At 46.2% G+C, this 12056-nt stretch overlaps 2 protein-coding genes across 3 annotated transcripts; one reads left to right on the top strand and one right to left on the bottom strand.

The window, feature by feature from the left end:
- The first annotated feature begins 5908 nt into the window (after positions 1-5908).
- LOC127771975 (protein ANTAGONIST OF LIKE HETEROCHROMATIN PROTEIN 1-like) lies at positions 5909-10717 on the top strand. 2 transcript variants are annotated; one of them, XR_008017251.1, is made up of 3 exons: positions 5909-7255; positions 7721-9003; positions 9587-10717. XR_008017251.1 is itself a non-coding variant. In XM_052297937.1 (2 exons), the coding sequence occupies exons 1-2, from the start codon at positions 5966-5968 to the stop codon at positions 7793-7795; spliced, it is 1365 nt and encodes a 454-aa protein (XP_052153897.1). In that variant the 5' UTR covers positions 5909-5965; the 3' UTR covers positions 7796-10717. The 2 variants fall into 2 exon arrangements, 1 of the variants encoding a protein (XP_052153897.1); XM_052297937.1 differs by having other exon boundaries at positions 7721-10717.
- Positions 10718-10802: 85 nt separating this feature from the next.
- Positions 10803-11832, bottom strand: LOC127771976 (uncharacterized). The gene has a single exon (XM_052297938.1). It carries the CDS (start codon positions 11732-11734, stop codon positions 11168-11170), a length of 567 nt encoding a protein of 188 aa, XP_052153898.1. The 5' UTR covers positions 11735-11832; the 3' UTR covers positions 10803-11167.
- Positions 11833-12056: the final 224 nt, after the last annotated feature.

Below are 12056 nucleotides of genomic sequence, written 5' to 3'. Positions count from 1 at the left end.
GGTGGAGCACTTGATCAGTTCAGGGCATGCACCAGAAAAAGAAGATGTTGCTATTAACTAAGATGCACCTGTTATTGAAGATTCAGATTCTTCTACTGTTCAGCAGTCTCCAAAACGTTCTATTGCAAAAGATAAGCCCAAAAGAAATACTAAACCTCCTCAAAGATATTGAAGAAGCGAACATAGTTGCTTATGCTTTGAGTGTGGCAGAAGAACTTGAAAAGAATCATACTTGGGAATTGATGAAGTTGCCAAAGGAGAAGAAACCTATCCGTTGCAAGTGGATCTTCAAAAGAAAGGAAGGTATGTCTCCAAGTGATGAGGCAAGGTACAAAGCAAGGTTAGTTGCTAAAGGTTATAGCCAGATTCCAGGTATTGATTTCAATGATGTCTTTTCCCCTGTTGTGAAGCATAGTTCAATTCGCACTTTACTCAGTATTGTTGCAATGCATGATTATGAACTAGAGCAAATGGATGTTAAGACTGCATTTTTACATGGGGAGTTAGAAGAGGACATTTATATGGAGCAACCTGAAGGTTTTGTTGTTCCTAGAAAAGAGAACCTAGTTTGTAGGTTAAAGAAATCTCTTTATGGGTTGAAGCAGTCACCTAGACAATGGTATAAGAGATTTGACTCTTTTATGCTTTCTCAGAAGTTTAGAAGATCCAATTATGATAGCTGTGTTTATCTCAAAGTTGTTGATGGTTCAGCTATATATTTGCTTCTTTATGTCAATGATATGTTGATTGCTGCAAAAGATAAATCAGAGATAGCAAAGTTGAAGGCACAATTGAGTAGTGAATTTGAGATGAAGGATTTGGGTGCAGCGAAGAAAATTCTCGGTATGGAAATTACTAGAGAAAGACATTCTGACAAGTTATATCTTAGTCAGAAAGGTTATATTGAAAAAGTTCTTCGTCGTTTCAATATGCATGATGCAAAACCAGTGAGTACTCCTTTAGCTGCACATTTCAGATTATCTTCAGATTTATGTCCACAGTCAGATTATGATATTGAGTACATGTCTAGAGTTCCTTATTCAAGTGCAGTTGGTTCACTTATGTATGTCATGGTATGTTCTCGTCCTGACTTATCACATGCATTAAGTGTTGTCAGTAGATACATGGCTAATCCTGGCAAAGAGCATTGGAAAGCTGTTCAATGGATTTTCAGATACCTACATGGTACATCTAGTGCTTGTTTGCAGTTTGGGAGATCTAGAGATGGACTTGTTGGTTATGTGGATTCAGATTTTGCTGGAGATTTGGATAGGAGAAGATCGCTCACAGGTTATGTTTTCACTATTGGAGGATGTGCTGTTAGTTGGAAGGCAAGTTTGCAAGCAACTGTTGCCTTATCTACTACTGAAGCAGAGTATATGGCTATTTCTGAAGCTTGTAAAGAAGCTATTTGGCTTAGAGGTTTATACACTGATATTTGTGGAGTTACGTCTTGCATTAATATATTTTGTGATAGTCAAAGTGCAATATGCCTTACAAAGGATCAAATGTTCCATGAGAGAACAAAGCACATTGATGTGAGATATCACTTTATTCGAGGTGTGATTGCTGAAGGTGATGTCAAAGTATGCAAGATAAGAACTGTCACGCCCAGAAATTTAGCCCAAATTTCCAGACTATTTTGTGTATTAAATCCCTGTCCAGGACCAGCCAGGGTACACAAAACGACAAGTAATATACAGTTCCAAACGTAAATAAAGCGTAAAATACTTACAAAAGAGGCACTTAGTCCTCACACCGAAACAAAAGCAGCAGCAGCGGAAAAATGCGATCCTAGCGGGGCTTCAGCTCCACTCCACAGGCAAAACTCAACTGGGGTCTGAGCCTTGGTCTTCTAACTTCGTCTTCAGCTCAGAAGCACTACACTTCTTGCTTCTTCACTTTGATCTTCCGAACTCTTTTCCTCGCGACCGCGGACTTCCGAAACGACGGGAACTACACGCGGAAGCGGCGGCCGGCGCGGAGGAAGATGACGGCGACGACGATTGCCCGATGGCGGCTTGCGAGGACGGAGGGCGGACGGGGTCACCCTTGACCGGCGAACTTAGAGGATGGGTTGGAGCGGCGGAAGACGACGACCGAGCAGCGGACGAGGCGCGGCTGGCCTGGGCGCTGCAGCAAGAGGCGGCCGGAGGCGGCAAAAGCGGCGGCGGCTCGGGTTGCACGCGGACATGGCATCATGGCGGTGGTTCGGGGAAATAAAGTGGATGCCGGGATGGAGCTCGGAACAACGAGGCTAACGGTGGTGGCGGCGCAACGCGGCGGCGGCGGCGCGCGGCTGGAAGTCGACAGCGAGTGGCGGCGCGCGGGAGCGGCGTGGGGAGGTCGAGAGAGAGCGCGGCGGGCTCGGGTGAGGAGGGGAAAAGAGAGAGGATGCTCCGGGGATCGTTTTTATAGGATTGGGGAGGAGAAATCGTGGCCGGACGTGGCGGATTTGAGGCGGCAACGGCCGGCGACGTGGGCGACATCGTGGGCGAAGTGGGGGCTCGATTTGGCGCCAAAAATTGGGGAAAAGTGAGGGATTTGGTGGAGGAGGTGGTGAGGAACCGATTTTACTTGGTTTGGGCGCGAAGGCGCGAGCGGGAGGGCGCCGGATTTGGCGGGACGTGGCCGGCAACCGCCGGCCATGGCGGCTTCGGCCTGGGAAGCCGAAGGTAGGAGGAGGGCCTGACGGGTGGGGTCGCTGGGCCGGTCGGGGAGGGAGAGAAGGAGGAGAACCCAGGGGGTTATTTAGACTTTGCGTGAGGGGAAGGGGAAACGGGCCGACGGCCCAAGAGAGGAGAGGGGAGGCCGGCCGAGGAAGGGAGAGAAGGAGGGCTTTGGGCCGAAAGTGGCCCAAAGTGAAGGAGGGGAGATTTTTAATTGTTTTTCTTTTTATTTAATTGGTTAAAATGAACTTTGTGCTTTTAAAATTATTTCTTGAGCTCCGAAAATTCACGGAAAAATCCGGAGAGTGTTTTAGGGCACAAAGAATATTACAAAATATTCTCGGCCAATGATCTTTGAAGGGAAAATTTTAATTCTCCCAATAATTCACTTGATTAAATTGATTAACTTTTATTTAATTTTTAGAAAATGCATTATTTAATGATTTTTAATCCCGAACGAAAATCGGGGCGTTACAAATCTACCCCCCTTATAGGAATCTCGTCCCGAGATTCTGGGATGGCTAGAAAGAAAGCTGGTGCTGGCGGGCGGTCTGACTGATCTGCTTACACATGCTGCCTCTTTCTGATTCAACTGACCGATTGCTCGATGAACCAAACCTGCATAAGCTTGCTGTTCTGTTGCTTCACATAAACTGACGGACCGACTCTGATTAGTCTGACCTTGACCAGAACTGCTGGTGCTCATAGAACTTCTATTTTTTTTTTGGACTGAATTGCTAATGCTGGCAATTAGATAAACTGAGGATTCACTTTGCTGACCGGGGATCGGTGTAGTTTTTCCGAAACCTTGAAACTGACTTCCGTAACCCACAGACAATGACTTTGCTCGACTTGCTCTTGATTCAAACCACAAGTATTTTCAGGAAACTGGCTTGGTCTGTCCTTGTCTGGATTGCGGCTGTTCCTGATGCTACTTCTTTAAGCCGAACGGTTGACCTGGCCTCACCGGCGTACCTTCGAATTCAATTAGACAACTTGGGATCAGTGTTACTCTGCTGACGCCTTGCAGCTGGCTCTTTCAAGTACTAACCAACTTGCTGCACTGGGTTGAATCTTTAAGGGAAACGGCAACGAGGTGAACCAAAACTCATCTCTGCGACCTACCCCCTTACAGAGAGTAGTCATACTTTCGCGTGACTGGGAATAATTGAACTATTGTCCTTGAAGAAAAATCGACACTTCTCGAATTTACGAATGGCCCTGACTTTGAAAATAGAAAACTTCATCAATCAATCAAAATAAAGCAATGACGATGCACTTTCATCCAGGACAAGACTTGGAACTTAAGGTGATTGACCGTGCGGTGATTTTACCTACATGAGATATTTTTGGTGATTGATGTTTTTATGCTACAAGAGGAAATTCGTCTCAAGGTGGAGATTGTTAAATATGTGATCCGAATTTTGGGTCTACAATATATTCGGATTAGTTTCCTAGTAGGAATCCTATTAGGTGTCTTTCTTTTATCCCTATATATACTCTTGTAAGCCGTACGGGAAGGGGTGACGTTCCCATTACGATTCCCCTACGTTTGTAATCATTATATATACTATAGTGATCATTGCCGGTCGGCGCCCGTGGTTTTTTCCCGCAAAGGTTTTCCACGTAAAATTCGTGTTTCCGTTGTGCATCTATTTTCATAACACTTTGTAAAGTAGGCGTTTTTCTATCCGCTTTTCTTCATTGGTGTCTCAAAAGAGTTTCTTCCACAGTTCCACTCTTGGCCAATGTAAGACTTCTATTTTATTTATAACAAAGCTAATTAAGGGATTATTAATTTGTAATGGTAACTGTGCATCTTCCACTCAGTACTCCTATTATAGATTTTGCAAATCGCACTCTTACAAACTTCTTAATATTAAAAAACAATCAAATCTAAATGGATAGATACATACTCCATAAAATAAGGACAAGTTTATTTTATACCCTTCAACTATTATGTTCATATAAAATACATCCGTCGGCTATAAAATCAGACATCCAACACCCCTCATTTGTCAAAACCGTTCAATTACAACCCCCTCCAAACCAGTCCAAACAATAGTTTTTGCCTTCGTGGCAACTGAGGTGGTGGTCCCATCAACAACCATCTATTAGTCGCTATAATTTCGTCTCTTCTTTTTCGTCTATTCCTTCTATAACAAGTAGCAATGCACATGAGCACTGCCATCAAAGTTCTCAGCCACCAACGAAGTCCTTCATGCGCAATGTTGGAGCCGATATCCTCCTCGAGGACAGCCGTAGTCAGAATATTCTTAAGTGACGCTTCATCCACATAGCAAGGGATGGGAAAAGAGAGATTTGGAAGCTCAAGTTAAACCAACAACGATGGCCAACGGTGAGAGACGAGTGACCTAATAAGTCAAAGCAAAGTTAAAATTTAATTTTTTTTAATTTAATTTTAAGATATTTTCAATGCAAGTTATTTTTAGTGTTGGCTTTAAATCATTACGAACAATATATAAAAATTTTAACTACAAATTAAATTTTGTTTCCTAATAAAAAGGATAAATTGGAATCATGCCATTATAATTTTGCAAAGTTTGAGATATGTCATCGGTATCTCAATGACATATAGGACCCACATGAGTCAATGACATGTGGGTCAGGATGACATATCTTAAATTTTGCAAAATTATAATGGCATGGTTTTAATTTTTCCAATAAAAAAAAGCTTATTAAGAAATATGGCAACCAATGAGACTCTACGACTTACCATCTGACCTTCCCTGGCCTGGCCTAGCTATCCTTTTTAAAGTGGCCCATTCCAATTTTTTTCAGCCGTCCAGGCTACAGTTCAGGTTGGGCCACAACGCCCACACAGATTTGCGGCCTAATCGGAACCCAAGTATTGACAAGAACCAACCGGTTTTCTCTCTCCCCACAAAACAAAAACCTTTTCTCGGGACCAAAAATCCGGCTGGAAGCATGTCAAAAAAAAAAAAAAAATCCGGCTGGAACTTGGAACCCCGACCCGAGCCCTGACTGCAATTTACTCCGACGTGACCACTGCACGACGAAGTGGGTGGCAGGTGCGGTGCAGCTGCAACAATGCTGTGCTTCCCCTCTCCCGAGGAGGAAGACGAGTGGGCCCCACCACCCACCGCCGCAGAGAAAAAGCCCATGTCGTCATCAAGCCCGAGGCGCAGCGGCGAGCCCATCTTGACCCACCCAGCCACACGCATGCGCACTTCTCCCACTCTCTCTCTCTCTCTCTCTCTCTCTCGCTCCAGTCGCCATCGCCACCCGCGAAAACCGCAGCGCGCGCCCCGAGGATGGTGGCCGCCGGCCGCAAGCGCCGGTCACGGAGCGCGTTGGCGGTCGTTGCGGCGACGCCGTCGCCGCCGTCGCCGCCGCAGTTGACGTCGTTGCTGGCGCTGCTGGCGTCGTCGGTGTCGCTCGCCCTCAGGTTCGCGTCGGACCGGGACCTGCTGCTGCACCCGTCGCAGACGCTCGAGCTCGATCCGCTCGTCCTCGCCGCGGCGCGCGGCGTGTCCCGCCTGCTCGCGATGCTCCCGCTCCACCTCCAGACCCTCACGCTCACCTCCATGTCGCTGTCGCCGCCGGCCCCGTCGCCGCCGCTCCCATCCTCGTGGTTCCTCCGTCTCCTCTCGGAGTCGCACTCCCTCCCGGACTCCGCCTGGCGCGACGCGTTCCGCATGTCCAGGCCGGCCTTCTTTCAGCTCCTCCACTCCCTCGCGCTCTCCGACCCCGCCGCCGCCTCCTCCTCCTCCCTCGCGCTGCCGCCCGACCACAAGCTCGGCGCCGCGCTCTTCCGCCTCGCCCACGCCGCGCCCGCCCGCGCCGTGGCGCGCCGGTTCGGCCTCCCTTCCCCGGCCGTCGCCGCGCGCGCATTCTACGAGGTCTGCCGCACGATCGCCGACCGCCTCGCCATCCTGCTCGACCTCGGCGCGCCCGACCGCATCGCCCGCGCCGTCCCCGGATTCTGCGCGCTCTCCCTGCCCAACTGCTGCGGCGCGCTCGGCTACGCGCGGATCGGGGACGCCGTCATCGCGCAGGCCCTGGTGGACGCCGAGGGCCGCTTTCTCGACGTCTCCGTCGGGTGGGACACCGCGATGGCGCCGGCGGAAATCCTCCCACGGACGAAGCTGTACAGCTCTCAGTCACTGGTGCTCGCGAACGCTCCTCACGGCGAGCTCATCGGCGGCTCAGTGCCGCGCTACTTCTTGGGGCCAGCATGCTGCCCAATGCTCCCATGGCTCGTGACGCCGTATAATGACATGGACGCCAAGAATGGCATGTCCAAAGAGAGCATCTTCAACAATGTGCATTCACACGGGATGCGGCTGGTGAGGAATGCATTTGGGCATGTGCGATCACGGTGGCGGCTTCTTGACGAATGCTGGAAGGGTGAGTGCCAAGAGGCACTGCCGTATGTTGTGGTTGCTGGCTGTCTTCTCCATAATTTTCTCATCAAATGCGGCGAACCGGATCCTGAGGAAATTCAGGAAGGTGCCGCTGCGGAACTATTTTCGGACTTCGAAGGAGAGAAGGACAAGGAAGGAGAGAGGATCAGGGATGTTCTCGCCGTGCACTTAAGCCTGGTAAGCCGAAACCAGTGAAGAATTTATGTGTGCTTCACAGTATTTCGCAATGTACATAGTAATCTGTAGTCCCCCAGCATCGCATGGAATGCTTATGTAACTAATAATACTAAGCCTCCATTGGAGCTGCTTCTGTCTAAATCTAGTTTTATCGGTTAATGAATTCATTTGACTAGCCAATATCTAACTTCATTAGTACTTATAACATAATAAATCATAAATGTTGGATCACATACCATGTCGAATGTAACCATAGTATGGTTGTCCTGTTTCTATTAGCTACATCTATAACTAGTCTTTATTTGCAAGTTATATGTTCTATTGCATATTTTCTGAGAGAATGTTCTACGGCAAAGACGGCATGTTTGGCATGTCCTGAATTACAACAAATTAGACTAAAAGTTAGAACTCCAGGAGCATTTTGTTCATTATGCTTACCATTTCACCATTTGCTTTAATCACTAGTTAGGCATGTTCTACACATATTCAAGTGGAGCTCGTAATGTAGCATTGTGCTCATTTTTAACTGCTCAACAATGATGTCAGGTATATATTCCTTTGTTCTCAACACTTTTAGAGTTTCAGTTTTCTTATGTCCACAAAGTCTGATAATATACAGTTAGGTTTCTAGTTTCTTCTGACTACAGTAAAGTAGTGCATTTTTCTGTCTTCTTATTTGACCTTTCTAGTTGAATCCAGCTGCTGAACAACTATATTCATATGTTCTGCTTTGCCGATGATTGTTATTGTGGGCTATGGAAATTTTGATTTGGAGATTGCCAATAGAGTTTTGAAAAAAAAATATATCTTCAGATAGGGCCTCCTCTCCATTACTCTGTTTCAGTGAAAAAAGTAGTGGTAGTCTCATACTCCCTACTTTGAAGCTTAAATTTATACCCTTTTCCAAACAACAATACTTGATCTCTGTGAAGTTTAAGCATTATACCTTTCAGCATAACTTAAAACTGAATATGATTCCTTACCATTTTTTTTTTGTGGGAAAGGAAGGAATACTAAAGAACACTGAAGATAATGCAAGCGTTTGGCCTACTATATTACTCTTGCAGAGTTTATATGAAATTTTGAGTCGTGAATGTTAAGAGACTGAGACAGGCTATAATTCCCATGCATTTGTCAGTTCACTTTAAAACTAACCTCTAATGCTCCTGAATTACATGAAACAAGAATGTACTATGGTTTTAGGATACTGAGGAAGTTGTTACTGCAGATTACTTTAGATGCATACTGTAGCAACCAGCGCTGGATGCAAGAAATGTAGTGCAGTGATAGTATGTATTTATCTAATATCATTTTTGTTCTTCTGATTTTATTCTTCCTGTTAGAAGTTGCCATGATAACCAACACCCCCAACCCAAAAATAGAAAAAAAAATCAAAGTCGCCGACTGTTAGCTATAAAATTAGTATTGTGACGCCATAAAGGAGATGCTACTAGATAAGTACTAGCTGGCTAATTAATAGTTTCAAATTTGGATCGTGAAGGAAATGTTAGACCATATATAGTACTATATAGCTGTTCTGAACATGCTTCGTTTTTGTTACTGAACTAACAAAGGGTGTAAATGAAGTCCCATGCTTAGTAATGCTAAAAGATATGTAATTGTGAAGACAAAGTTGGGGAAATGAAGAACATCATATGACAGAGCATGAAGAAACAGAGAACAGAAGAACAATTGCGTACGGTATGCTCAGAAGTGACAGAGGAAATGCAGTTCAACAACGAATCACGGTAAGTAGAGAAATATCTTTTCAAATTCCCCTATATCTCCAACTCTGATCTATTATATTTTTTTAACCTTTTTAGCATAAGTAGCTTTGGGACCATTTTGTCCAATTTTTTCTCTAGATGTTTGCCATGAACTAACTACTATTGTGAATGAGTATTTTAGTAAGAGTTTCATGTTAGAAATCAATTCTGCCAGTACTTTCAACTCTAAACTCTAAAGAGTTTACTTGGGAAAGGGAAGCTATAACAGCTCTAATTTCTTTTTTGATGTTGAAACTGTCAAAACGGATATTTTTCCGATGGCTAGAGTTCATCATCCACTAGAATAATAATTTTGGGGGGTAAATTACGACAAATGCAATCTTTCATGGCTTGAATTGCACATTCCAGTTACCTCTGAAGTCAAAGTGATACTGTTTGCTTACATTTTTGTTTTCACTGCCCGTACATCCACAAAATCTACCAAAAGTGGCCTTACCGGCCGCAAATCACACCGCTGTAATGTTTGTGGTACTGTCTTTCTTAAATGGTATGAATTGGCGTACGGTTGTTTGGTTGGATTGTATTTACAGAAGTTTATCTGCAGTTATTCCGTCTACAATAGCACCATCTACCGACAACAACCAACCAGCAGGCTGTTTCCTGTGAAGCAGAAACACGACAATAAAAACTGAACAACTACAGTTTACACTAGCATGAAAACATAAGAGTTTTACTTACTCCTACGAGACAATCTCAGGACTTGGAATTCTGGTGGTTGTCAGTTTACTGTATGCCTGTGATTCTGTGTTCCTTTCTTTATGCCATGCACTCATTTCTTGTATACTCCACTTCGGGTGTGATTAGTTCACGCCAAAATTGGAAGTTTGGTTGAAATTAGAACAATGTGATGGAAAAGTTGAAAGTTTGTGCGTGTAGAAAAGTTTTGATGTGATGGAAAAGTTGAAAGTTTGAAGAAAAAATTTAGAACTAAACTCGGCCTTCATTCTGGTGGTTGGGAGAGTTTTTTTTTTAAAACCTTGAAGCATCCCTGCCCTCATTTCTTGCATATCAGATTATACTGCCGCTTTACAAGCATCCAATATACATGGATATACTCAATACACATCCACACATATACGAAAGAAAAAGATGTTTAACTGCTCTATGATTACCAATCAAGCATGACAGTACGTCTGTACTGACGCAACCAAAACTTAGTATACGATCGTACTAACAACTACAAGAGGGCTAGTGAGCAACCTCCACTTAATTACTCACTCCAAAATAAGTGCAGTTTTGCACTGTTCATCTCCAACGTTTGACCATTCGTCTTATTTGAAAGATTTTTTATGATTAGTATTTTTGTTGTTATTAGATGATAAAATATGAATAGTATTTTTGTTGTTATTAGATGATAAAATATGAATAGTATTTTATGTGCGACTAATTTTTCTTAACTTTTTTATAATTTTTTTAAATAAGACGGACGGTCAAACGTTGGACACGGATATCCACGACTGCGCTTATTTTGGGAGGGAGGTAGTATTTGACAAAAAAACCATCAATTTCTGCTCTGAAGTCTGGAAGACGTCAGCTAAAATTGGTGAGAGTTACAGTTGCATCCACAGATACACTGTAGCCACAGCCAAAATAAAATTACGGCAGGAGGCTCTTTAGAAATTTAGTGAGATTGAAGTATCTCCTTTTGTGTTATGGCCGGAGGCTCTTCAGAAATTTAGTGAATCGGAGATTCGCCACTAGTACCTCTTTTTTTCTGTTACGGCCGGGGACACGGACATGTAACGTGTATGAACCAAATATCACGGAAATTACTGAGGCATTGTTCATTTTCGTTGGCACGATTAATCGCAATTAACCACTCCATGTGCATTTATTGTACAGCAATAACCTCACCACGAGCTAGTCTACAGACAAGTGGAGCAACCCAAACCGCTCCCAATGGCGTGAATTGCCGTCGTCGCATCGGCACGATGCACCGTGCTTCCTGTACATGCAGCAATGGCGCCGGAGCAGTGCACAACTGTGCATGCAGGAGGAAGAAAGAGCACAGTGCTCGACCATTACCAAAGCATGGAGACGAACAAGCATTAAACCGTAACAGTAACACACCGCTGCATCCGCCGCCGGCGCCGTGATCACGCGCGGCATCGTCGTCGTTGCGCGCTCAGTTGGGCTTGAGGTCCTGGAACAGGCGGTCCCACCTGACCATGTCCTCACCGCCTTTCTCGCCGTCCTTCACGGCGTGCACCGTCGAGGCGGCCCTGCCGCCGATGGCCAGCACCGGCGACCGCATGGCTTTCGGTGTGGTGGGAGCGGCGGCGGCGGCGGCGACCTCCTTGGTCGACTTGGGCTTGGACCTGCTCCTCCTCGGCGTCTTGTCGACGTCGGGCTGCAGCTGCTGGCTCGGCACGAGCACGAGCGCCGAGGACGACTCGTCCTCCCGGCCCTGGACGACGACGACGACGAGCGCGCGCACGTACCTGGCGACGCGGTCGACGGCGGCGACGAGGCGCGACGACAGCGCCGCGCGGCGGCGGCTCCGGCGCGCCAGCTTGAGGATCTCGAGGCGGTGCTTTGCGACGGAGACGCCCATGCTGTGGAGGAACTCGTGGTCGAAGTAGGCGAGGTCGTCGGCCTCCAGCTCGTTGCGCGAGAACACCAGCGCGTACTCGTACGCCACCGCCTGGTCCAGCCTCGCCGCCGACAGCCACGCGTACCAGTCCATTCCCATCGCCTCTTCACTTCACTTCGCCGCCGCCGGAATCTTCTCCGCTCACGTGACTCTCTTCTCCGCCTCTGCCCGATCGGATGATCGGCCGGCCGAGTGACAAGTCACCGGAATTTATAGCAAGCGAAGGATTGTACTGGCGAATCTGGGAACTGCGGGTGATCTGGGCCGTCCGTTTCCTGGAGTACGAATCGGACGGCAGCACGGGCAAGGGAACAGGTGAGGCTTGTGACTTTTGTCATGTACTAGGACTGTCTCCATGAAGGTAATCAATGCCTAAGCCTAACGGATAACGTACCCCCTACATCAGCAGATTAAATCGTAT

This window comes from Oryza glaberrima, chromosome 4 (assembly GCF_000147395.1).
Source record: "Oryza glaberrima chromosome 4, OglaRS2, whole genome shotgun sequence".
Taxonomy (NCBI): Eukaryota; Viridiplantae; Streptophyta; class Magnoliopsida; order Poales; family Poaceae; genus Oryza; species Oryza glaberrima.
The sequence above is the reverse complement of the archived record's forward strand: the minus strand, read 5'-3'. Positions and strand labels throughout refer to the sequence as shown.